This window comes from Lathyrus oleraceus, chromosome 7 (genome assembly GCF_024323335.1).
Source record: "Lathyrus oleraceus cultivar Zhongwan6 chromosome 7, CAAS_Psat_ZW6_1.0, whole genome shotgun sequence".
In the NCBI taxonomy this organism is placed as follows: domain Eukaryota; kingdom Viridiplantae; phylum Streptophyta; class Magnoliopsida; order Fabales; family Fabaceae; genus Lathyrus; species Lathyrus oleraceus.
In genome coordinates this window covers 63,113,563-63,136,270 of record NC_066585.1, presented here as the reverse complement: position 1 = coordinate 63,136,270, position 22,708 = coordinate 63,113,563, and the positions used below count along the sequence as shown (strand labels likewise).

The 22,708-nt window shown below is 38.8% G+C and overlaps 1 protein-coding gene and 1 pseudogene across 1 annotated transcript; both read left to right on the top strand.

Annotated features, from left to right (window-relative positions):
* The first annotated feature begins 10,867 nt into the window (after positions 1-10,867).
* Positions 10,868-10,967, top strand: LOC127109064 (uncharacterized; annotated as a pseudogene).
* A 2,517-nt stretch (positions 10,968-13,484) lies between these two features.
* On the top strand, positions 13,485-14,318 carry LOC127105589 (probable CCR4-associated factor 1 homolog 9). Its single transcript, XM_051042783.1, has one exon. It carries the CDS (start codon positions 13,485-13,487, stop codon positions 14,316-14,318), a length of 834 nt encoding a protein of 277 aa, XP_050898740.1.
* The last annotated feature ends 8,390 nt before the right edge of the window (positions 14,319-22,708 follow it).

Below are 22,708 nucleotides of genomic sequence, written 5' to 3'. Positions count from 1 at the left end.
GTCGGTTTCTTAGTTGTAAAATGAATCGTTTCGGTTAACTTTATTGGTTAAAGGTTCTATCTCAAACTCTCGCTCTGTTGAATAAACCATGATTTTATATTAATGTTGCTGTCACTTATAATTAAGTCAAAAACCATATTTTGAAAACAATAAAGTTGCAGAAACTCTTTTTAAGAAAATACTGACCGTTTTAAACACCCTTATCTCAAACTCTCGCTCTGTTGACTTAGGTTATATAATTAAATCCAAATGCTTAACTCTCGTCCTCACATTCAATCTTTAAAAATACTTTTTGGAAAAGGTCAGAATTTAATTAACTCTAAAACTTGCTCTCGCCCTGATCTAGAATTAATGCCTAACTTACACTGTCCAGTTAAAATCTCAAACTCTCGCTCTATTGATTTTAACTTCTTTATGTCTTTTACTTTTGTAAAAAATCTAGTTATTAAACCTGTAAGTTGAGACCGTAAAAAGATTGATTTTGATTTTAAGTTTAGGTAGACCGACTCAGTCTTGATCCCTTATTCTGCTTACTTTACATACCGATACCTAGGCAAATTAGCCAGACATGCTAAATAAATAAGAACTTATATCATGCATAAACAGACTCATTCCAGGCAGACAATATAGATAAATAATAAAACAAAATATTAAATAACGATTAAAGAACCTGAATGCGTAATACAATGGTCTTGAACACTCCACCACAAGCCGGTAGGATTTGTTCTTGGATTCTTCAATTAAACAGTAAATTAAATCAAGGAAATAAAACTGGAATATAACGTAAGGTTAAATCCAGTATAAAGTTGCACAATAGTTTCCGGTGTAGAAACTATTATGCGAAAAAAATATCTAAAAGTTAAAATTGGAAAGGTAAATTTGCAAGGGAAAAAGAATGTAAAGCTTGCAAAAGAAATAAATAAAATAAACAATGCTGGAAAAGAAAAGAAAAATAAGCAAAAGGCGTGAAAAGAAAATTTGGCAGAGCTTCGGTGTGTGTAGACGGCAGAGAGAGGAGAGTTCTTTTAGGTTTTAAGGTAGCTATTTATAGTAGTGCTACTAACTGCCTTTTCCTTTTCCACGAGTCTTCAGCATAGCTAAATACATGGCTTGGGAATAGGACACGAAGTCCTCAACGTTACTTCCATTCTTCTGAGAGCGTAACTTGCGCCAAAAAGCTAGTGGACTGGTGTGACGCTCGTCACACCATGTGTGACGTCCGTCACAAGGCTACTTCGCGTGACGCTCGTCACAACCCTTGTGACGCCCGTCACAGGGGCAACGTGCGCTTTCTTTGGGCTGGGCTTGGTCTTGGTTATTTGTTTCCTTTTTATTGCTTTTTACACCTCCTTTTCTTCCCTTTTTCACTTTTGCTTCAAAATGGATACCTGACATAAATAGCAAGGAAATACTGCATAATATCTGATAAAATGAGATAAACTAAAGTAAATGATAATATAATCTAATAGAATTAAGTCTTAAAATGTGATATAATTTCGTGTTATCAAACTCCCCCATACTTAAATCTTTGCTTGTCCTCAAGCAAAATTCAGTATAGAACTTGTTAAAAGTTTTAGCCAGATGAAATTTCAAAGCACACATCAATTCGTACTAGGTTGCAAATGGATTTTTGTTTAGGAGGACTTGAGTTTAATCTTGACATCAACAACTACCGTTACAACTTAGATAACCCTACCTTATGCAAATCAGTTCAAGTACCCTATGATAGCTATCCTGGTTCCTTTAGTCTTATTTTACCCGTTTTCATTCTAGCGAAATCACATTAAGCCCTTTATCTTTTCGCGCACATAGTGGAGTAACCGGTTAGTGATTATGATCCGCTTTTAGCTAGAAGTTCTGGTACATAAGTCGGATAACTTCATTATTCAGTCCATTGCAAATTGCGGGGGATCGAACCGTAGTCCGCCCTACCAAGTTCAGTACCAGATTCCTACTGAACCAACTCATAATGGATCTTTCGTATTGTGCTTTTGCATGATCTGCAGCCTTTAGATTAAATGATCTGGTAAGGATCACCTAATTTACTTAGTGCATTTCTTGATATATTTATATATCTTAGGTTACTTTGGGGATCATTCACTTATATTCATCGGCCCTCCACGTAGTTTGCTATTAAGATGGTGCTGACTTCTGTATAAACTACTTGGGGTTGCCATAGAACTAAAAGTTCAAGGAATCGGTATAATAGGTACTTTATCCTGATCTAACATATTGAGGTTCTCAGAGTGTTGTTACGGTAATGATTTTGTTTTGATCTCACTCAAGTTTTATAAAGTAAGCAACCTTTATACTTATTGGGTGTGTTAAATTTTTTTTTGTTATGGCTCAAGAAAATTGAGGGGAATAGATAATAAGAATTTTTCACACTAGGGACTTGACTTAAAATATATATTATAATAATTTTTTTTTTTTTTTTTTCGTAATAAGAAAGGGAAATAACAATGAAAGGGAAAATAACATACTTGAAAAATGGTAATAGGAAGAATATTGTTTCCCCCCCATACTTAAACTAAACATTGTCCTCAATGTTTTAAGGGAAAGAAATACAAAATGGAAATGCAAAGAAAATAACAACTAAGGTTGCCTTCCGCCTCTGGTTCTTGGACCTGGTGATCTTTGACGTATGTCTAAGTTGTCGAACCTGCTGAACAATTCAGTAAACCGCTGGTCGGTTATGGCATTCCGAGCGTCCTGTTGCTGTTGCATTTGACGCATCATCTGCATCATCTCTGTATTCTGTGCCTGCATTCCATCGATAGCATCCATAATGTCGTCGTTGGTCGCAGGCCTTCGTCGTCGACGACGTTGGGAGGATGGGCCGGCTGCATTACTGGAAGGGTTGAGCGGGGCTGAATGTTGTGTAGGAGGATGATCACCTTGTTCCATTTCTTCAAACTCATCTGTTTGTGGGTTTGTTTGTAAAGGCTCGGTGGTTTCAGGAGCGTTTAGATCGTAGAGGTGGCGGTCGGGGTTTGTGACATCAGTTAGGGCGATGTTTGGTAGAACAACGCTTGGGACAGCCTGGTTGTTCACCATAAGATAATATCCTCCGCCGACTCTGTTTTTAATCAGGCGGCTGGAGCGGCAATAGCTGATATCCATAGACAGGGGAGGTAGGGATTCTAAAGTTTGGAGTCTATCCCCTAGGTGTAGGCCAAGTGCTATGGAGGTTATTAATCCACCAATTATAAAGGGTTGCCGGCCTCTAGCACATAAGGTGCGGATATGATGAAAGAGAAAAGAGGCGGCGTTTACCTGAGTATCCGGTTCGAAAACGCATTGGAGGAAAAATAGCTCCTTTGAGTTGACCTTGCTGTTGTTTGGTCTTCCAAAAATTGTGTTTTGCAAGATGCGGATGAAGTACCGGATAGTGGGGTTATGTATATGGGAGAGAAGGAGTTCTTCCCAGTTGTAGGTATATATACCGGTAATTTTCTTAAAAAGGCCAAAAACGCCAACTGTGTTCCAGTTTGAGTTTGGAGGGATTCTGGGATGTACCTGACCTTCTATGGGAAATTGTAACATGGTACTCAATTGGTTTTGGGTTAAGGAGTACTCAGTGTTGAACATGCGGAAGGTTGCGGTACCGGTTAAAAATTCGTCTTCACCGGCGGGAGTGGTGTAGTCGTATGAACTTAAGAATTCTAAGGTTAGGGATGGGTAGGTGGGTTGATTATGAGTGCAAAGGAAGGTTAAGTCGGCTAGGCGGAGCATCCATTCGATACCTTGGAGTAATCCTAATTGTTGTAAACAAGTTAAATCGGGGTACCTGGTGGAAGCGACGCCTCGCTGTTGGAAACGTTCGAATTGCTCTTGCTGATAGTTGTCATCTCCGGATCGGAAGATGATATTTCCGAAATTTTGATTTCCCGCCATTGTGATGAATTTTTTTGAAGGGATGATTTGGAAAGAAATGTATTTGATATGAGAGAATTGTTTTGTGGTGAATGAAGGAAGTTTTGGTAGGTATTTATAGGAGAAGGATTGGAAGATAAAAAGAAAAAGTGGTTGAAGAGTAATTAAGTGTGGTAAATGAAAAATGAATGGGGAATGTAAAAAAATTAAAGTGTAACGTTCGTCTCCAACGGCTCCCTAACGTTCACATGTCTGAGGGGCGTTACGCTCGTCACAAGGCTGTGACGCTCGTAACAGGCAATAGACGCGCCGTCCGTTATGGGTAGTGTGACGCTCGTCACACATTTCTTTTTGGAAAGGCTTTCAGCAGCGCCTCACAGAATTACTTTGGTAGGTATTTTAATGTTTCATTTTGCTTATGATCATTTTTAGTCTGCAGTTTTAATGTATTGTGCACGCTTGCTTGCTTTGTATAATAATAATAATAGGTAACAACAGTAGAGCATAATAGCCATTGCATAATAAAATTAACTAAACAGCTTCAATAAGAATGATCATAATGTATTACAGGGAAGGAAAATAATGAAATGAAATGGAAATAAACATGAATTCAAACAACATTAATGAAAAATCTAGCTTAAAACTAAATAACTTAGAAAGAAAAATAACTAAATTCCATCTATCTTCGGATCTCTGGCCGGAGGGGCAAAAGAGTTAACATGATGCCGTAACATACGTAACTGACTTGCCATGCTGCTCATGTATTCTAGGATTTCAAGTCTCAAGTTATGGAAATCTTCCCTGAGGGCGTCTTGTTCTGACATCAAGGCTTCAATGACGGTTTTAATATCTGTTCCTGGCATATGATGTCGGAGATCAGGCATGACTGATTCTTCGGTCAGGGCAGGCTGAGGGGGAGGATCAATATCATAGTAGCCTGAAGGTGTCTGAGGGTCAGGTTCAGCAAGAGAGATATGGTCAACATAGTGCTCATAGTCATCACAAATCTCATAATCCTGGATGGATTCAGTGGATCCAGCAGGAGTTGGGGTTTCATTCAGGTTATAGAGCCAGTTCCTTTGATTATGAACACTAGTTCTAGGATCGGGCATGGTGAATAGGCAGAGGACCTGGTTATCAATAATAAGCTCGAACTCATCAGACCCTATGTTTGCTATAAACATAGTGTTGAAGAGGAAGGGTATACTCATAGTAGTAATGCCACAAAAAGGGCTAAGGTCAAGCATAGGCTGACGTAATCCAATAGCATTACCTATCATAGTGATCAAACCGCCTATTCTAATGGGTGCTCGCTCATCCTGGATAAGGTGGTCCAAATTAGCTAACATAAAAGTAGCACCGTTTACTGGACGGTTCTGGGAAGCACAAAATATGATGAAGAGTTCATCACGTGAAACTGAAGTACTATTTGGCCTCTTCCCAAATAAAGTGTGGGTCAGGATCTTATGGAAATAGCGAAAAGCCGGGTTATGTATGTTTCCAGAGAGAAACTCATGTTCTTCGGGCTCATCATTTCCAGTCAGCTTGCCCCAAAAGTGTTCAAGCTCTCTATATTCAAAAAGTTCTTCCTGGCTTACAGTGAATGTATCAAAGGAGGTAGGAAAACCCAAAAGGTTGGTGAAGTCTCTAATATTAAATTGGTACTCCATATTGAACATTCTGAACTGGATAAAACCTCTGCTAATTCCTTTTCCATGGCTAGGTAGATAGATTAATGAACTAAGGAATTCTAGTGTGAGTCTCCGGTAGGTGGTGAAATGTCTCAGGATAGGGGAGGTCTCCCATCCTATCTGATTCAGCAAAAACAGGACACTCTGTCTCAATCCAAGGGCAGTCATAGCCCAATCATCAGCATATAAACTAGGTAGCATCTCTCTAGCGGCTAGTTCTTCAAACTTTCGTTTCTGAGCCATTCCTCTGAACTTGATACCCATACGATCAGAATGTCCCATCTGGTTAGTGTTAGCTAGAGAAAAGAAACATGAGTTTAAGTCAGGATTTGGCCAAATGCCGAAAGAAGAAAAGAATTATTATTATTATATATAGATATATTTTTTTCTTTTTGAATAAATCAATAATGAATACTAAATAGAAATTAAAAGAAATGATTAAGAGAAAAAAGGAAAAGATAATAATAATAGAATAATAAAATAACAAATTAATTTGTGGGTTGTCTCCCACTAAGCGCTTTGTTTAAATGTCGCAAGCTCGACAAAGAAACTGTTAAATATAGTCTATGAGTCCTGGGGGCGTTTCGTCTAAGTGTAGAATTTGCGAATCCTCGTTGGTTTCCGCATAGTGATAATGTTTCAGACGTTGCCCGTTTACGGTGAACGGTTCTGTAGATTGTCCTTTTATTTCTACCGCTCCACTGGGAAAGATTTTAGTGATATGAAAAGGTCCTGACCATCTGGATCGTAGTTTTCCCGGGAATAACTTTAGTCTAGAGTTAAATAAAAGTACTGCGTCGCCTTGCTTGAAGACTTTCCTTGATATACGCTTGTCATGCCATTGTTTTGTTCTTTCTTTATAGATTTTGGCATTTTCATAGGCGTCTCTTCTGAGTTCCTCTAATTCGTTTATGTCAAGGATTCTCTTTTCACCGGCGGCTTTATAATTCAAATTTAAATTTCTAATAGCCCAATAGGCTTTATGTTCTAATTCTACCGGGAGGTGACAGGATTTTCCATAAATGAGCTTAAATGGGGTCGTCCCTATGGGAGTTTTATAAGCAGTTCGGTATGCCCATAAAGCTTCTGGTAATTTCAATGACCAATCTTTCCTTGAAGTGGCGACCGTTTTTTCTAGTATTTGCTTGATTTCTCTGTTAGATACTTCCACTTGTCCACTGGTTTGAGGGTGGTAAGGTGTTGCTATCCTATGTCTCACTCCATATTTAAGTAGTAGTTTTTCGAGTACCTTGGATATAAAGTGTGATCCACCATCACTGACTACTATTCTTGGGATGCCAAATCTCGGAAATATTATATTTTTAAAGAGTCTAGTTACTACTCGGGTGTCATTTGTTGGAGAAGCTATAGCTTCGATCCATTTTGATACGTAGTCAACTGCCACGAGTATGTATTTGTTACCGAAAGAGGATGGGAAAGGTCCCATGAAGTCTATCCCCCACACGTCAAAAATCTCTACTTCCAAAATACCTTTTTGTGGCATCTCGTCACGTCTAGATATGTTTCCCGTGCGTTGACATCTGTCACACTCCTTAATAGCCGCATGTACGTCCTTCCATATAGTCGGCCAATAAAAGCCAGCTTGTAGGATTTTAGAGCAGGTCTTGGATGTACTTGTGTGTCCACCATAAGGCGCAGAGTGACAGTGTTGGATTATATTTTCTACCTCTTCTTCGGGTATACATCGACGGAAAATACCATCGGGGCCTCTTTTGAAAAGTAAGGGATCATCCCAGTAATAGTGTTTTATGTCGTGGAAGAATCGTTTCTTCTGCTGGTAAGATAAAGTAGGTGGAACTATTCCGGCAGCTAAATAATTGACTAGATCAGCGTACCATGGTGTGACAGATATAGCTAAGGTGGTTTCTACTTGCATGTCGGAGTTGTTCTCTTCCAAAGTAGCTATGAGTTTATCATACGAGAAATCATCATTAATGGATGTTCTTTCTGGTTCAAGGTTCTCAAGTCTAGAGAGATGGTCTGCTACTACGTTTTCAGTTCCTTTCTTGTCCTTGATTTCTAAGTCGAATTCTTGTAGTAACAAGATCCATCTTAGGAGTCTAGGTTTAGCATCCTTTTTTGTTAAAAGGTACCTGATAGCAGCGTGATCAGTGTAAACTATTATTTTGGCTCCTACCAGGTAAGAACGAAATTTATCTAGCGCAAATACCACTGCTAGGAGTTCTTTCTCGGTTGTGGCATAATTCATCTGCGCTTCATCCAGGGTTCTGCTAGCGTAATATATAACGTGAAGCTTTTTATCCTTTCTTTGTCCTAAAACAGCACCTACAGCATAATCACTGGCATCGCACATTATTTCGAATGGTTCATTCCAGTCTGGTGTCTGCATAATGGGTGCGGAGATCAATGCTTGTTTAAGAGTTTGAAATGCTTTTAAACAGTTATCGTCGAATATGAATTCAGCATCTTTCATCAACAGTCCGGTTAAGGGTTTAGTTATCTTAGAGAAGTCTTTGATGAATCGTCGGTAAAAACCGGCGTGTCCTAAAAAGCTTCGTACTTCTCTCACAGTTCTTGGGGGTTGAAGATTTTCGATTACCTCTATTTTGGCTTTGTCTACTTCAATTCCTCTGTTCGAGATGATGTGTCCTAAAACAATGCCTTCTTGTACCATAAAGTGGCACTTTTCCCAATTAAGTACTAAGTTTACTTTTACACATCGTTCCAGAACTCTTTCCAGGTTTTCAAGGCATTCTTCGAAACTTTGTCCGTATACAGAAAAGTCATCCATAAATACTTCCATGATGTTTTCGAGAAAGTCGGCGAATATTGCCATCATGCATCTTTGAAAAGTAGCAGGGGCATTACACAGACCAAACGGCATTCGTCTATAAGCGAAGGTACCAAAAGGGCATGTGAATGTTGTCTTTTCTTGGTCATCAGGGTGAATTGGTATTTGAAAGAAGCCTGAATAACCGTCTAAATAACAGAAATGTGAATGTTTAGCTAATCGTTCTAACATCTGGTCAATGAATGGTAAAGGGAAATGATCTTTTCGGGTTGCTTTGTTTAGTTTCCTATAATCAATGCACATTCTCCATCCCGATTCGATTCGTTTAGTTATAGTTTCTCCTTTTTCGTTTTCAATAACGGTTATGCCTCCTTTCTTTGGTACAACGTGTACAGGACTAACCCATTTGCTATCAGATATAGGATATATAATACCTGCTTCTAATAACTTGGTTATTTCTTTCTTTACTACCTCACTTAGGATCGGATTCAGTCTTCTCTGGTGTTCCCTAGAGGTTTTACAGTCTTCTTCTAACATGATGCGGTGCATACAAATAGAAGGGCTTATTCCTTTGAGATCGGTGATGTGGTATCCTAGTGCGGTTGGATATTTTCTTAAGATATGTAGGAGTTTTTCTGTTTCGAGTCTTCCTAGATCTGCATTACCTATCACAGGTCGTTCAAGTTCTAAGTCTAGGAATTCATATCTCAGATTTTTGGGAAGTGTTTTCAAATCAGGGGTTGGTTTGTTAAGACACTGCGTAGGATCCGGTGTTATTGCTAAGCATTGTTTAGATTTGTCCTCTAAAAGATAGTCTGATGATTTGTCTTCTCCTGACTCTGCTTCTTTTATGCATTCATCGATGATATCCATGAAATAACATGTATCTTCTATTGCAGGTGCTTTCAAGAATTGGGAAAGAATGAATTCAATTTTCTCTTCACCTACTTCGAAGGTGAGTCGTCCTCGTTTTACGTCTATGATTGCACCGGCAGTTGCCAAGAATGGTCTTCCTAGTATAATAGGTGTCGTATCATCTTCTCTAATGTCCATAATTGTGAAGTCAGTGGGAATGTAAAACTGACCTATGCGTACGGGAACGTTTTCAAGGATTCCTACAGGATATTTGATGGAACGATCTGCTAATTGCACAGACATTTTGGTCGGTCTTAATTCTCCCATTTCCAGTTTCTTACATATGGATAAAGGCATAACGCTAATTCCGGCTCCTAAATCGCATAAGGCTTTGTCGATGACAAATTTTCCTATGTGACAGGGTATAGAGAAGCTACCCGGATCCTTGAGTTTAGGGGGCATGTTTTGGATTATAGCGCTACATTCGGCAGGGAGTGTAACGGTTTCGCTATCCTCAAGTTTCCTCTTATTAGAAAGAATTTCTTTTAATAATTTAGCATACGAGGGCATCTTCGTAATAGCTTCGGTAAACGGAATTGTAACGTTTAATTGTTTAAGGAGATCAACAAATTTTCTAAATTGGCCTACATCTTTGGTTTTAACAAGCCTTTGAGGGTAAGGTATAGGTGGTTTGTAAGGTGGTGGAGGTACATAAGGTTCCTTCTTTTCTAGGGTTTCCTTATTACTCTCTTCCTTTTCCTTAGGTTCACTTTCCTCAGTAGATTTCTTAGAGTTTTGGTTTTCTATCCTTGGGTCAGACGGTCCTTCCACTTCCGTTCCACTTCTCAATATAATTGCATGAGCTTGGCTTCTCGGATTGGGTTGGGGCTGTCCAGGGAATGTACCAGTTGGTGCAGCAGTAGGTGCTTGTTGTTGAGCTACTTGAGATATTTGCGTTTCCAGCATTTTGTTATGGGTAGCCAGGGCATCTACTTTGCTTGCTAGTTGTTTAAGTTGTTCGCCAGTGTGTATGTTCTGGTTTAAGAAATCTTTATTGGTTTGTTGTTGGGAAGCTATAAAGTTTTCCATCATGATTTCCAAGTTGGATTTTCTAGGGGTATTATTGTTAGGATTCGGTTTCTGATATCCCGGAGGTATAGATGGGGCTTGATTTGGAGACTGTCCAGGTGCGTATAAAGCATTATTACTCTTATATGAGAAGTTTGGATGGTTCTTCCAATTTGGGTTATAGGTATTCGAATAGGGGCTTCCTTGAGCATAGTTTACTTGCTCTGCTTGGATTCCAGTCAAGAGTTGACATTCCGCAGGAGTGTGGCCTTGGATTCCACAGACCTCGCAATTCTGAGTTATAGCAACCACGGCTGCTGGAGGCGATACGTTTAAACTTTCAATCTTCTGGACCAAAGCATCCACTTTTGCATTAACGTGATCAAGGTTACTTATCTCGTACATGCCGGTTTTCGGTTGAGGTTTTTCCACATTCGTTCGTTCGGTTCCCCACTGATAGTGGTTTTGGGCCATGCTCTCGATAAGCTGGTAAGCATCAGCATAAGGTTTATTCATTAGTGCACCACCTGCAGCGGCGTCTATTGTTAACCTTGTGTTGTATAAGAGACCATTATAAAATGTGTGAATTACTAACCAGTCTTCCAAACCATGGTGTGGGCAAAGTCTCATCATGTCTTTGTATCTTTCCCATGCTTCGAAAAGAGACTCGTTGTCTTTCTGTTTAAATCCGTTTATCTGGGCTCTTAACATAGCTGTTTTGCTTGGCGGAAAATATCGGGCAAGAAAAACTTTCTTCAACTCGTTCCATGTGGTGACTGAGTTGGAAGGAAGAGATTGAAGCCATCTTCTAGCGCTATCTCTTAATGAGAAAGGAAAAAGACGAAGTCGAATTGCCTCTGAAGTGACACCATTAGCTTTAACAGTATCAGCGTATTGGACAAATACGGATAAATGAAGGTTTGGATCTTCGGTAAGATTTCCAGAGAATTGGTTCTGTTGCACAGCCTGCAACAACGAAGGTTTAAGTTCAAAGTTGTTTGCTTCGATTGCGGGCGGAGCAATACTTGAATGCGGTTCATCTTGCGATGGAGCGGCGTAATCTCTAAGAGCACGAGCTGGTTCTGCCATCTCGGTTAAAGAAGGAAAATCTTTGAGATCAGGAAGGTCTATAGGAGGGAGATTGTTTTCAGCACGATATTCCCGAATTCGTCGTAAGACTCGGAGATATAGTTCGATATCGTTGATTCGTAAATAGAGCGGTTCGCCTTGAGAGCGAGTGCGTGGCATACAAATCAACGAAAGAAAGAAAATAGAAGAAAAAGAAACCTTAGTCTCTACAGCGTAACGGAAGAGTTACGATATCGATTGAATAAAAGTCCCCGGCAACGGCGCCAAAAACTTGATCGCTCGACTGGGTGAGTCGAGAATGGGATACAAACTGCAAGTGCACAGTTCTATCGCGTAGTTTTAAAAGATATCGATCCCACAGGGACTTATGAATCGATATACCGTTATCTAAGGTTACTACGTAAATCTAAGGTGAAAATGTTTGATTGTTTGGGAAAAACTAAGAGCTAAACTAATATCTAGATTAAATATCAATAAAACGGATATCGGTATGTAGTTCGTCAAAACTAGGGAATCAAGTCTTTGTCGGTTTCTTAGTTGTAAAATGAATCGTTTCGGTTAACTTTATTGGTTAAAGGTTCTATCTCAAACTCTCGCTCTGTTGAATAAACCATGATTTTATATTAATGTTGCTGTCACTTATAATTAAGTCAAAAACCATATTTTGAAAACAATAAAGTTGCAGAAACTCTTTTTAAGAAAATACTGACCGTTTTAAACACCCTTATCTCAAACTCTCGCTCTGTTGACTTAGGTTATATAATTAAATCCAAATGCTTAACTCTCGTCCTCACATTCAATCTTTAAAAATACTTTTTGGAAAAGGTCAGAATTTAATTAACTCTAAAACTTGCTCTCGCCCTGATCTAGAATTAATGCCTAACTTACACTGTCCAGTTAAAATCTCAAACTCTCGCTCTATTGATTTTAACTTCTTTATGTCTTTTACTTTTGTAAAAAATCTAGTTATTAAACCTGTAAGTTGAGATCGTAAAAAGATTGATTTTGATTTTAAGTTTAGGTAGACCGACTCAGTCTTGATCCCTTATTCTGCTTACTTTACATACCGATACCTAGGCAAATTAGCCAGACATGCTAAATAAATAAGAACTTATATCATGCATAAACAGACTCATTCCAGGCAGACAATATAGATAAATAATAAAACAAAATATTAAATAACGATTAAAGAACCTGAATGCGTAATACAATGGTCTTGAACACTCCACCACAAGCCGGTAGGATTTGTTCTTGGATTCTTCAATTAAACAGTAAATTAAATCAAGGAAATAAAACTGGAATATAACGTAAGGTTAAATCCAGTATAAAGTTGCACAATAGTTTCCGGTGTAGAAACTATTATGCGAAAAAAATATCTAAAAGTTAAAATTGGAAAGGTAAATTTGCAAGGGAAAAAGAATGTAAAGCTTGCAAAAGAAATAAATAAAATAAACAATGCTGGAAAAGAAAAGAAAAATAAGCAAAAGGCGTGAAAAGAAAATTTGGCAGAGCTTCGGTGTGTGTAGACGGCAGAGAGAGGAGAGTTCTTTTAGGTTTTAAGGTAGCTATTTATAGTAGTGCTACTAACTGCCTTTTCCTTTTCCACGAGTCTTCAGCATAGCTAAATACATGGCTTGGGAATAGGACACGAAGTCCTCAACGTTACTTCCATTCTTCTGAGAGCGTAACTTGCGCCAAAAAGCTAGTGGACTGGTGTGACGCTCGTCACACCATGTGTGACGTCCGTCACAAGGCTACTTCGCGTGACGCTCGTCACAACCCTTGTGACGCCCGTCACAGGGGCAACGTGCGCTTTCTTTGGGCTGGGCTTGGTCTTGGTTATTTGTTTCCTTTTTATTGCTTTTTACACCTCCTTTTCTTCCCTTTTTCACTTTTGCTTCAAAATGGATACCTGACATAAATAGCAAGGAAATACTGCATAATATCTGATAAAATGAGATAAACTAAAGTAAATGATAATATAATCTAATAGAATTAAGTCTTAAAATGTGATATAATTTCGTGTTATCACTACTCTCATCTCATAGCATCACACAATCCTAGTATTCACCTGTAGTTGTTTTTTCTCTCTTTCAATTCAACTTCAAAATCAATTCTTCAAGAAATTCAACATGAGCATGTTGAAGGAAGTCATTATCCGTGAAGTTTGGGCGTACAATTTAGAGTATGAATTCAATCTCATCCTTCAAGCTATCTCTGAACATCATCTAATCATTTCAATGGATACTGAATTTCCCGGCGTAATTCATTCCCCAAGCGTAATTCATTCCCCAAAAATTGACTATCGTCATCTTCTACCCTCTGATCACTACCGTTATTTGAAAGCCAATGTCGATGATCTTAAACTCATTCAAGTTGGACTCACACTTTCGGATTCTGAGGGAAACCTTCCTGACTTTGGAACCAATAACAGTTACATCTGGGAGTTTAACTTCTGTGATTTTGACGTCAATCATGATCTCTGTAATCAAGATTCCATTGATATGCTCCGCCGTCAAGGGATTAATTTTGAGCGCAATTTATTTCACGGTGTGGATTCAAAGCTTTTCGCTGAACTAATGTTCTCGTCGATACTTGTTTATAACGATTTTGTTACTTGGGTCACGTTTAGTAGCGCTTATGATTTTGGATATTTGGTGAAGATCCTGACCGGAATGAATTTACCAAACCTGTTAGAGGATTTTTTGAAAATGGTTGAAGTATTGTTTGGAAAAAGTGTTTATGACATGAAATATATGATGAAGTCCTGCAACTCTCTTTATGGTGGTCTCGAGCGGGTAGCTACTACGCTTGATGTGTGTCGGGCAGTTGGAAATGCTCATCAAGCTGCATCGGATAGTTTGTTGACGTGGCATGTATTCGACAAAATGATAAAGACTTATTTTAAGGATGACGAAGCTGCCAAACATGCCGGAGTGTTGTTTGGATTAGAAATTGCAGCTTAGTAAATAGATTATAAAAAAATTGTAATGAAAATTCAAATATATAAAATATTCATTCTTTTTAATATATAATTTCATTATCTAATTTCTATTTATGTCTTTATTTTGGTGGGAGTGTATGGTTAGTAAGAGAAAACAAGTACTTAGTTTAACAAGTAAAGTATAAAGCTTTTTGATGTCTGCTACAATATATATTAAAGAATTATAGAGAACATTATGAACTTCATTAAAATGTGGCTTCGTTGCATTTTTTGTGCTCTCAATCCACTGTTGAACTCTCTTGTATGGGCCAATAATATGATCATGATCCTTCTAGTCTAAAAGCTGCATCCAAAAAATATGTAATATCACCATGTTATCAGAAATTATCACTTAAATGGAAACTTGTTTCAACTATACCTTCCTATTTTTCTTCTAAAGCTTCTTCGTGCTTATATCAACAAAATATATAACAACCATTAAAGCGATTATTGTCAAAAAGAGTACTAAAATTATCAGAATGGCATGTTTGTAGAATTTGGTAAAACTTAGTATCAATACTTAATTAGTATTTAAAACAAAAGGTGAAAATACATGTCCAGAAACATATATGTATGTAAACAGGAAAATGACACTTCACAGTGCCTTCTTCAAACCCCTAGTCTTTTTTTCTATCATTACAATTACTACTTGAAATTCATAATAATTGCCACAAAAACAATCACATAATAATAAAATTAATCAACGAAAGAAAATGATAAATTATTGAAATTAAATTAACCCCCAAAATCCCAACCAAAAACAAGAATCCATTTATAGTCCTATCTGTTTCTTGTAAGAGCTAGCTGGATCTGGTGTCTCAATCATGAAGAAAATTACATTAAACTAATTTCTTCCTCTTTACCCACTTCAAAAGTGAGAGAACAAATTTAATATATAAAATACTTTTAGGAATTTAGAATTGAGTATTCTTCATACACATTAAAATCAATTAATAACTTCAAATATAATTAAATATTCATCCATTTATATAACTATGTTGTAGCTATAAATGGAAACTTGTTTAAAACTATATCCCCCACTCTTAGCATCCTATTACAAGCATCTGGATCACATATTCATCACAAATAAACAAGTTCATGTTAGAACAAGAGTTGGTTTTTTATTTATATCTTTGAGTTTTGATGATAATAATTTAGTATTTGTGTGAAAACAATTTTGATATTCGAATGATTTAGTATTGTGTAACTTTAATATCCAGTTCTGATTCTAAGTTTATGATGTTCAACGTCATCAATTTCTGAACATTTATTCTGAATTCCTATTATGTGATTCACTCATGAGAAGTTCTGAAAAACGCTATGTTGTTGCTACCATATTCTTTCTGCTTCTGTGTTGATTCACTCTTAATAAGTTTTGGAAAGACGTTGTGTTGTTGCTACAATGTTCTCTTCGCTTATGTTTTTGGACGTGACTCTGATCATCAAACTTCTGAAGAATGACAAGCTTCTGAAGTTTTGTTACTTAGATGAAGACTCTGAAGATGTCAAGCCATATGCTGTCAAGGTTCTAGTTGAAGATTTTCTGAAGTTTTGTTACTTAGCTGAAGACTATGAAGATCTCATCATATTTGAATAAAACTTTGTGTTTCATTAATACATAACCAAATAACAATAAAACCCATCATATTTGAATAAAACTTTATCATTTATTATTAAAAATCAAATTAGATAAAAGTGGAATAAAAAATATAAAATAATAACATTAAAATCTGGTTGTAACCAGTATTTGTTAATAAGTCCAACTGTTATTGGCATTACCTGTCAAGTCCAGTTGTAACTGGTATCTTTTTAAAAAAAGGTCTGGTTGTAACCAGTATTGTTTACGAGTCCAATTTTTATTGGCATTACCTCTCAAGTCTGGTTGTAACTAGCATCTTGGTTTCAAAATCCAATGGTAATTGGTACCTGTAAGTATGGTTGTAACCAACATTTGTTTGCAAGTCCAATTGTTATTTGGCATTACCTGTTGAGTCCAGTTATAACTGGCGTTCAAATTTTAAAATCCAGTTGTAACTGGTATCATTTTAAAATCTGGTTGTCACCAGCATCTGTCAAATCTAGTTGTAACTGATATCCTTTTAAAGTCTGGTTGTCACTAGCATCTTTCAAATCCAGTTGTAACTGATATCCTTTTAAGGTCTGGTTGTCACCAGCATCTGTCAAATCAAGTTGTAACTAGCATCCTTTTAAGGTCTGGTTGTCACCAGCATCTGTCAAATCCAGTTGTAACTGGTATCCTTTTAAAGTCTGATTGTCACCAGCATCTGTCAAATCCAGTTGTAACTGGTATCCTTTTAAAGTCTGGTTGTCACCAGCATCTGTTAAATCCAGTTGTAACTGGTATCCTTTAAAGTCTGGTTGTCACCAGCATCTGTCAAATCCAATTGTAACTGGTATCCTTTTAAATTTAGGTTGTCACCAACATCTGTCAAATCCAGTTGTAACTGGTATCCTTTTATAGTATGGTTGTCACCAGCATCTGTCAAATCTAGTTGTAACTGGTATCATTTTAAAGTTAGGTTGTTGTTAGATGCCCAAAAGTGCTTATTTGAGCTATCATATGTGGGCATCTTTCACTCTTTTTCCTTGCTAAAATTGTCAAAACCACATTTGTTTTACATGGAATGCATTACATTGATAAACAAGCTTGGTGCCTTTGATTTGTGTGTTATTGTGCAGGAAAGACATGAACTAATTGAAAATGAAGACACAAGAGAATTGGCAAAGGAACCAAAGAATACAAGCATTTCATCTGCCTGCTCGCTAGGCGAGGCTGTGGCGAAGCTTTGGTTCGCTAGGCGAGTTCCTGGCGAAAAGCTCCAGTAAATTAGCAAATTAATTCGCTAGGCGAGCTCAAGGCGAATGTGGTAGCGAGTTCATTCTGTTTTGGTGAAAAACGCAGCCAGCACTCACTCGCTAGGCGAAGCTCTAGCGAGTCCCCAGCGAGCATTACAGTAGCAAAACCTCTCAACCTCGCTGGGGCAAGGTTGAAGCGTGTCCTTCGCTAGGCGAAGGTATGTTCGCTAGGCGAACATGACAGTTCACCAAGACCCTGTTTTCTCTGGGCGCAGGGGCCTTATGTGCCCATTTTAGACCCTCGCTAGGCGAGCCATTCTGCTCGCCTAGCGAACATGACAGCCCAGCAGTGGTCTATAAGTAGCAGGTGCCACTTTTGAGCACCATACCTCATTTTTACCCACTTTTTCCACTTGTGTACTTTCTTCTAGATATTTTTGGCAGCATTGTTTTGGGAGCTTTTATGCCCTAATTTCCATTTCTCTTCATCTAGCAACCATCTTCCACAAAAAGAAGGTGGATTCCCATCCAACTTCGATTATCCGACTTGGATGTTGATCAACCTTCTTTCCTTACTTGCCGACCAAGCTACCATGAAAATGAGTAGCTAAGTCATCCATTTGTCAAGGTTAGATGTAGGTGATTTCTAGCTTTGTGTGTAAATGTAAGGATCCTCATATGTAAACTCTTTAACGGTAAATATATGATGAAAACTTTGTTTCTATTTAAAACTCTTTGTGTTGGTTTATGATCGAGAGATGTTTACCGATTCTTGACCTAGGTTTTCATCCAAACTTGTTCGTTAGCTAGAGATAGTAACGAATGATTTTGTTCACCATAAGGTTGAACCAAAAAGTTGTCATTTTGATAGATTGTGTTCGAGAGAAACAATGGATCAAAATGGCAAAACTCACAATATGTGTTCGAGAGAAACATTTTGAGAGGACTTTGTGAAATGATTTATCATCTAAAGGAGTTTATAAGATTGTTGACCGAGCAAATACATGCAAAGTGATCATTGAAACCTAACTTTAACAATATTTCTCATTTAATCAAAACATAACTTTACCGCAATTTATTACTTTGTATGCAAGATAACTTGATTAAAACCAAAACCCTATTGTCACATTAAGTTAAGATTAAAACAACCATCGAACGACAGTGATATCTTACAATCTCTGTGGATACGATAACAAAAACCCGACACGAAATATACATTTCAACAAAATGGCGCCGTTGCCGGGGATTGTAAATTGATATTGCGAGCATCGCAATGGTTGTTTAAGTTTTAGCTTGTGAATTTTTGACTTGTGCTTGTAATTTGTTTGGTTTAGTGTGCAGCTTATGTTTTATGCGAGGGCAAATCCCTGTGGACGAACTTCTTTTTGATCCTGAGATCGAGAGAACCGCAAGGAGGCTCAATAGCAAAACGAGACGTAGGAGGCAACAGGCTAGACAACGCCAAGAGCAAGGAGAAAGTTCTTCGACCACAAATCCACACCCATTCATACCAAACATGAAGCCACAACCACCACCACCTATTTCTACTCCATGTATCAATAGTCCAAGGAACACCGCTTAGTTTGCCAACCACACAGGAAGGCAAGCTGAGATGAAGACGGGAACTCTGAATTTATTATATGGGAGTCCATTCACCGGAATGGACCATGAAGACCCATTTGCTTTTCTCACAAAATTTTATGAGATAGCATTGGCTGCCGGAGTGGATCAGGCTCAGGAGCTTCCGTTGTTCAGACGATTATTTCCCCACGCTTTGCTCGGTAAAGCAAAGGATTGGTATCTCGATCAAACACCAGCCGTAATGACAGACTGGAACGTGTTAGAAGAGAAATTTATTGAAAGATTTTTCTCCCATAACCGATTCATGGAATCAAAGACGACCATCTCGGTGTTTTCTCAAGGAACCAGTGAATCTTTGAATGAAGCGTGGGAGAGATTCAAGTCCATGCTTAGGAAATGTAAAGGGCATGGATTTGATGAATTAACTCAAATCCATATCTTCAGAAATGGACTTCAACCAAACTGCAAGACGTTGTTGGATGCCACCTCGGGTGGCTCGTTGATGTCAAAAAGTGCCGAAGAAGCCACCAACATTATCAATCGCATGGCTCTAAATGATCTTCAGAGTCAAAGTCGTGGAAATTCTTTGAAGAAGGCGGGAGTGCTTGAGTTAGGGACGAATGATGCCATCCTTGCCCAAAACAAGCTCATCTCACAACAAGTGGAACTCTTAACGCAACAAATCAAAGAGTTAAGAGAACCGTCAAAAGCTAAACAAATAGCTTGTTGTGAACTTTGTAAAGGTGAACATGACACCGGATTTTGTCCACCTCCCGGTTTTGACGAAGTAAACTACATGGCCAATCAACGGGACTATCAACCGAGACAACAACAACCTTATCAACCACAACAACAACAACAACAACAACAATTCCAAGGGAACCAAGGGTTCCAACCTAGAAGCAACTATTATCATAACCAAGGTTATGGAGGTGGTTCTTCTAGCCGTCAAAACCCTCCCCAAAATCCGTATCAACCTCAACAACCGCCGGTCGTCAATTCTAAATTGGAAGAGACATTGACGCAATTCATGCAAATGTCAATGGCCAACCAAAAGAGTAATGACGCGGCCATAAAAAATCTTGAAACTCAAGTTGGGCAACTTGCCAAGCAACTCGCTGAACAACAAACCGGTCCTTCTTTTTCGGCTAATACGCAAACAAATCCTAAGGAGCATTGTAAGGCGATTATGACAAGAAGTGGGAGGGAGTTGGGTAGTGAGAATGAAAAAAGAGTTGAGAGTGAACAAAGAGAGAAAGAGAAGGAGATTGAGGAGGAAATAGTGGAGGAAAATGTTGATGGTGAAGTAGGAGTGTGGAGTGATGAGGAAGTAGTTGAAAAGAATAAAAATAATGATGAAGTTGAAAAAGAAAAAGGTGTGGAGATTGAGGAAAATAAAAGTGATGAGGTAATAAGGGAGGTAGTGAAGAAGCCTAGATGGAAAAGTGCTAGAATTGCAAAGGGAAAGGAGGTAGTGAGCGCTACTCCGGTCCAAAATCTCCCTTACCCTCATGCTCCCTCCAAAAGGGAAAATGAACGGCATTACGCCCGGTTCATGGATATTTTTAAACAGTTGCAAATCAACATTCCGTTTGCTGAAGCCTCGGAACAAATGCCAAAGTATGCCAAATTCATGAAGGACATACTAACCAAAAAGCGGAGGTATACGGAACCGGAGACCATCGTCCTTGATGCGAGCTGTAGTGCCATTATTCAAAGGACGCTTCCTAAGAAAGAGGTTGATCCGGGAAGAGTTACATTGCCGGTTAAAATTGGTGACGTGTATGTCGGGAAGGGACTTATTGACTTGGGGTCGAGCATTAATCTTATACCTTTGTCAATTATCAAGAGGCTTGGCAACATCGAGATTAAGTCCATCCGAATGACATTGCAATTGGCGGATAAGTCGACGACCCATCCTCATGGCGTAGCCCAAGATGTGTTGGTGAAGGTCGACAAATTCTTTTTCCCGGTGGATTTTATTGTAATTGATATGGAGGAAGATGATGATGCTCCGCTCATATTGGGCCGACCATTCATGAAGACCGCAAGAATGATGATAGATGTTGATGACGGTTTAATGAAGGTGCGGGTTCAAAATGAGGAAGTCACATTTGATCTATTCGAGGCGATGAAGCATTCCAAGGATAGAAATGATAGCTTTCGCATCGATGTGATCGAAGACGCTATTATAGAGGTTTCAAAGCATATTCATGAGATATCTCCTATGGAGTTAGCTCTTGACGACTCATTGGAGGTTTTCACTGTTGAAGAGGAGCTAGCTCTTGAGGAATGCTTAAAGGAACTTGATAGTTTGGAAGACCTACAACCGTGGGAAGTAGAGGAAGAAAACTTGAAGAAGGAGGTCATTGACGAGAAAGCGCCAATTGAATTAAAAGAGTTACCTTCAACTTTGAAATATGTGTTTCTAGATGAGACCGAGGCAAAGTCGGTCATCATAAGCAACCTCTTGACAAAAGAAGAAGAAGCCCGTCTAATCATTGTGCTAAAAACCAATCAAGAAGCTATGGGTTGGACTCTTTCCGATCTAAAAGGAATTAGTCCATCCTATTGTATGCACAAGATTTTGATGGAGGAGGATTTCAAGCCGGTAGCTCAACCACAACGCCGCTTAAATCCTACCATGAAAGAGGTTGTAAGAAAGGAAGTGGTGAAGCTATTGGATGCGGGAATGATTTACCCGATCTCGGATAGTCCGTGGGTTAGTCCCGTGCACGTGGTTCCGAAGAAGGGTGGAATGACCGTAATCCGAAATGACAAAGACGAATTGATCCCAACTAAAGTTGCCACGGGGTGGAGAATGTGTATAGATTATAGACGGTTGAATACCGCGACTCGTAAGGACCATTTCCCACTCCCATTTATGGATCAAATGCTTGAAATACTATCGGGCCAACAATACTATTGTTTTTTGGACGGCTACTCCGGGTACAACCAAATTGCGGTTGACCCGGTTGATCATGAGAAGACGGCTTTCACGTGTCCGTTTGGAGTGTTCGCATACAGAAAAATGCCCTTTGGGCTGTGCAATGCACCGGCGACCTTCCAACGATGTGTCCAAGCCATTTTTGCCGATCTGATAGAGAAAACAATGGAAGTCTTCATGGATGACTTCTCGGTATTTGGTGGGACGTTTAGTCTATGCTTGGCAAATTTGAAGACGGTGTTGGAAAGGTGTGTGAAGACCAATTTGGTGCTAAATTGGGAAAAGTGTCACTTCATGGTGACCGAGGGGATCGTGCTAGGCCACAAAGTCTCTAAAAGGGGGCTTGAAGTGGATAGAGCTAAGGTTGAAGTAATTGAAAAATTTCCCCCTCCGGTGAATGTGAAAGGCATCCGTAGCTTTTTGGGGCACGCGGGGTTCTACCGGCGCTTCATCAAGGACTTCTCAAAGGTGGCTAAGCCTTTGAGCAATTTGCTCTCCAAGGACCAGGTATTTCTCTTCACCGAAGATTGTTTGCAAGCTTTTGAGGTTTTAAAAGAAAAATTGGTTACCGCTCCAATAATAGTCGCTCCCGATTGGAATGAAAATTTTGAACTAATGTGTGACGCGAGTGACTATGCTGTTGGAGCGGTACTTGGCCAAAGAAAAGACAAAACTTTTCATGCGATACATTATGCGAGTAAGGTTCTTAACGAGGCTCAAATAAATTATGCCACAACGGAAAAAGAACTACTCGCAATAGTGTATGCGCTAGAAAAGTTTAGGTCCTATCTTATAGGGTCTAAAGTCGTTGTGTATACCGACCACGCGGCGATTAAATATCTGCTAACCAAGCCGGATTCGAAGCAAAGGCTCATCCGTTGGATCCTCTTGTTACAAGAATTTGATGTCGAAATCAAAGACAAGAAGGGGTCGGAAAACTTGGTAGCGGATCATTTATCCCGCTTAGTGAATGTCGAGGTTACCGCATCTGAAAAGGAAATCCGGGAAGAATTTCCTGATGAAAAATT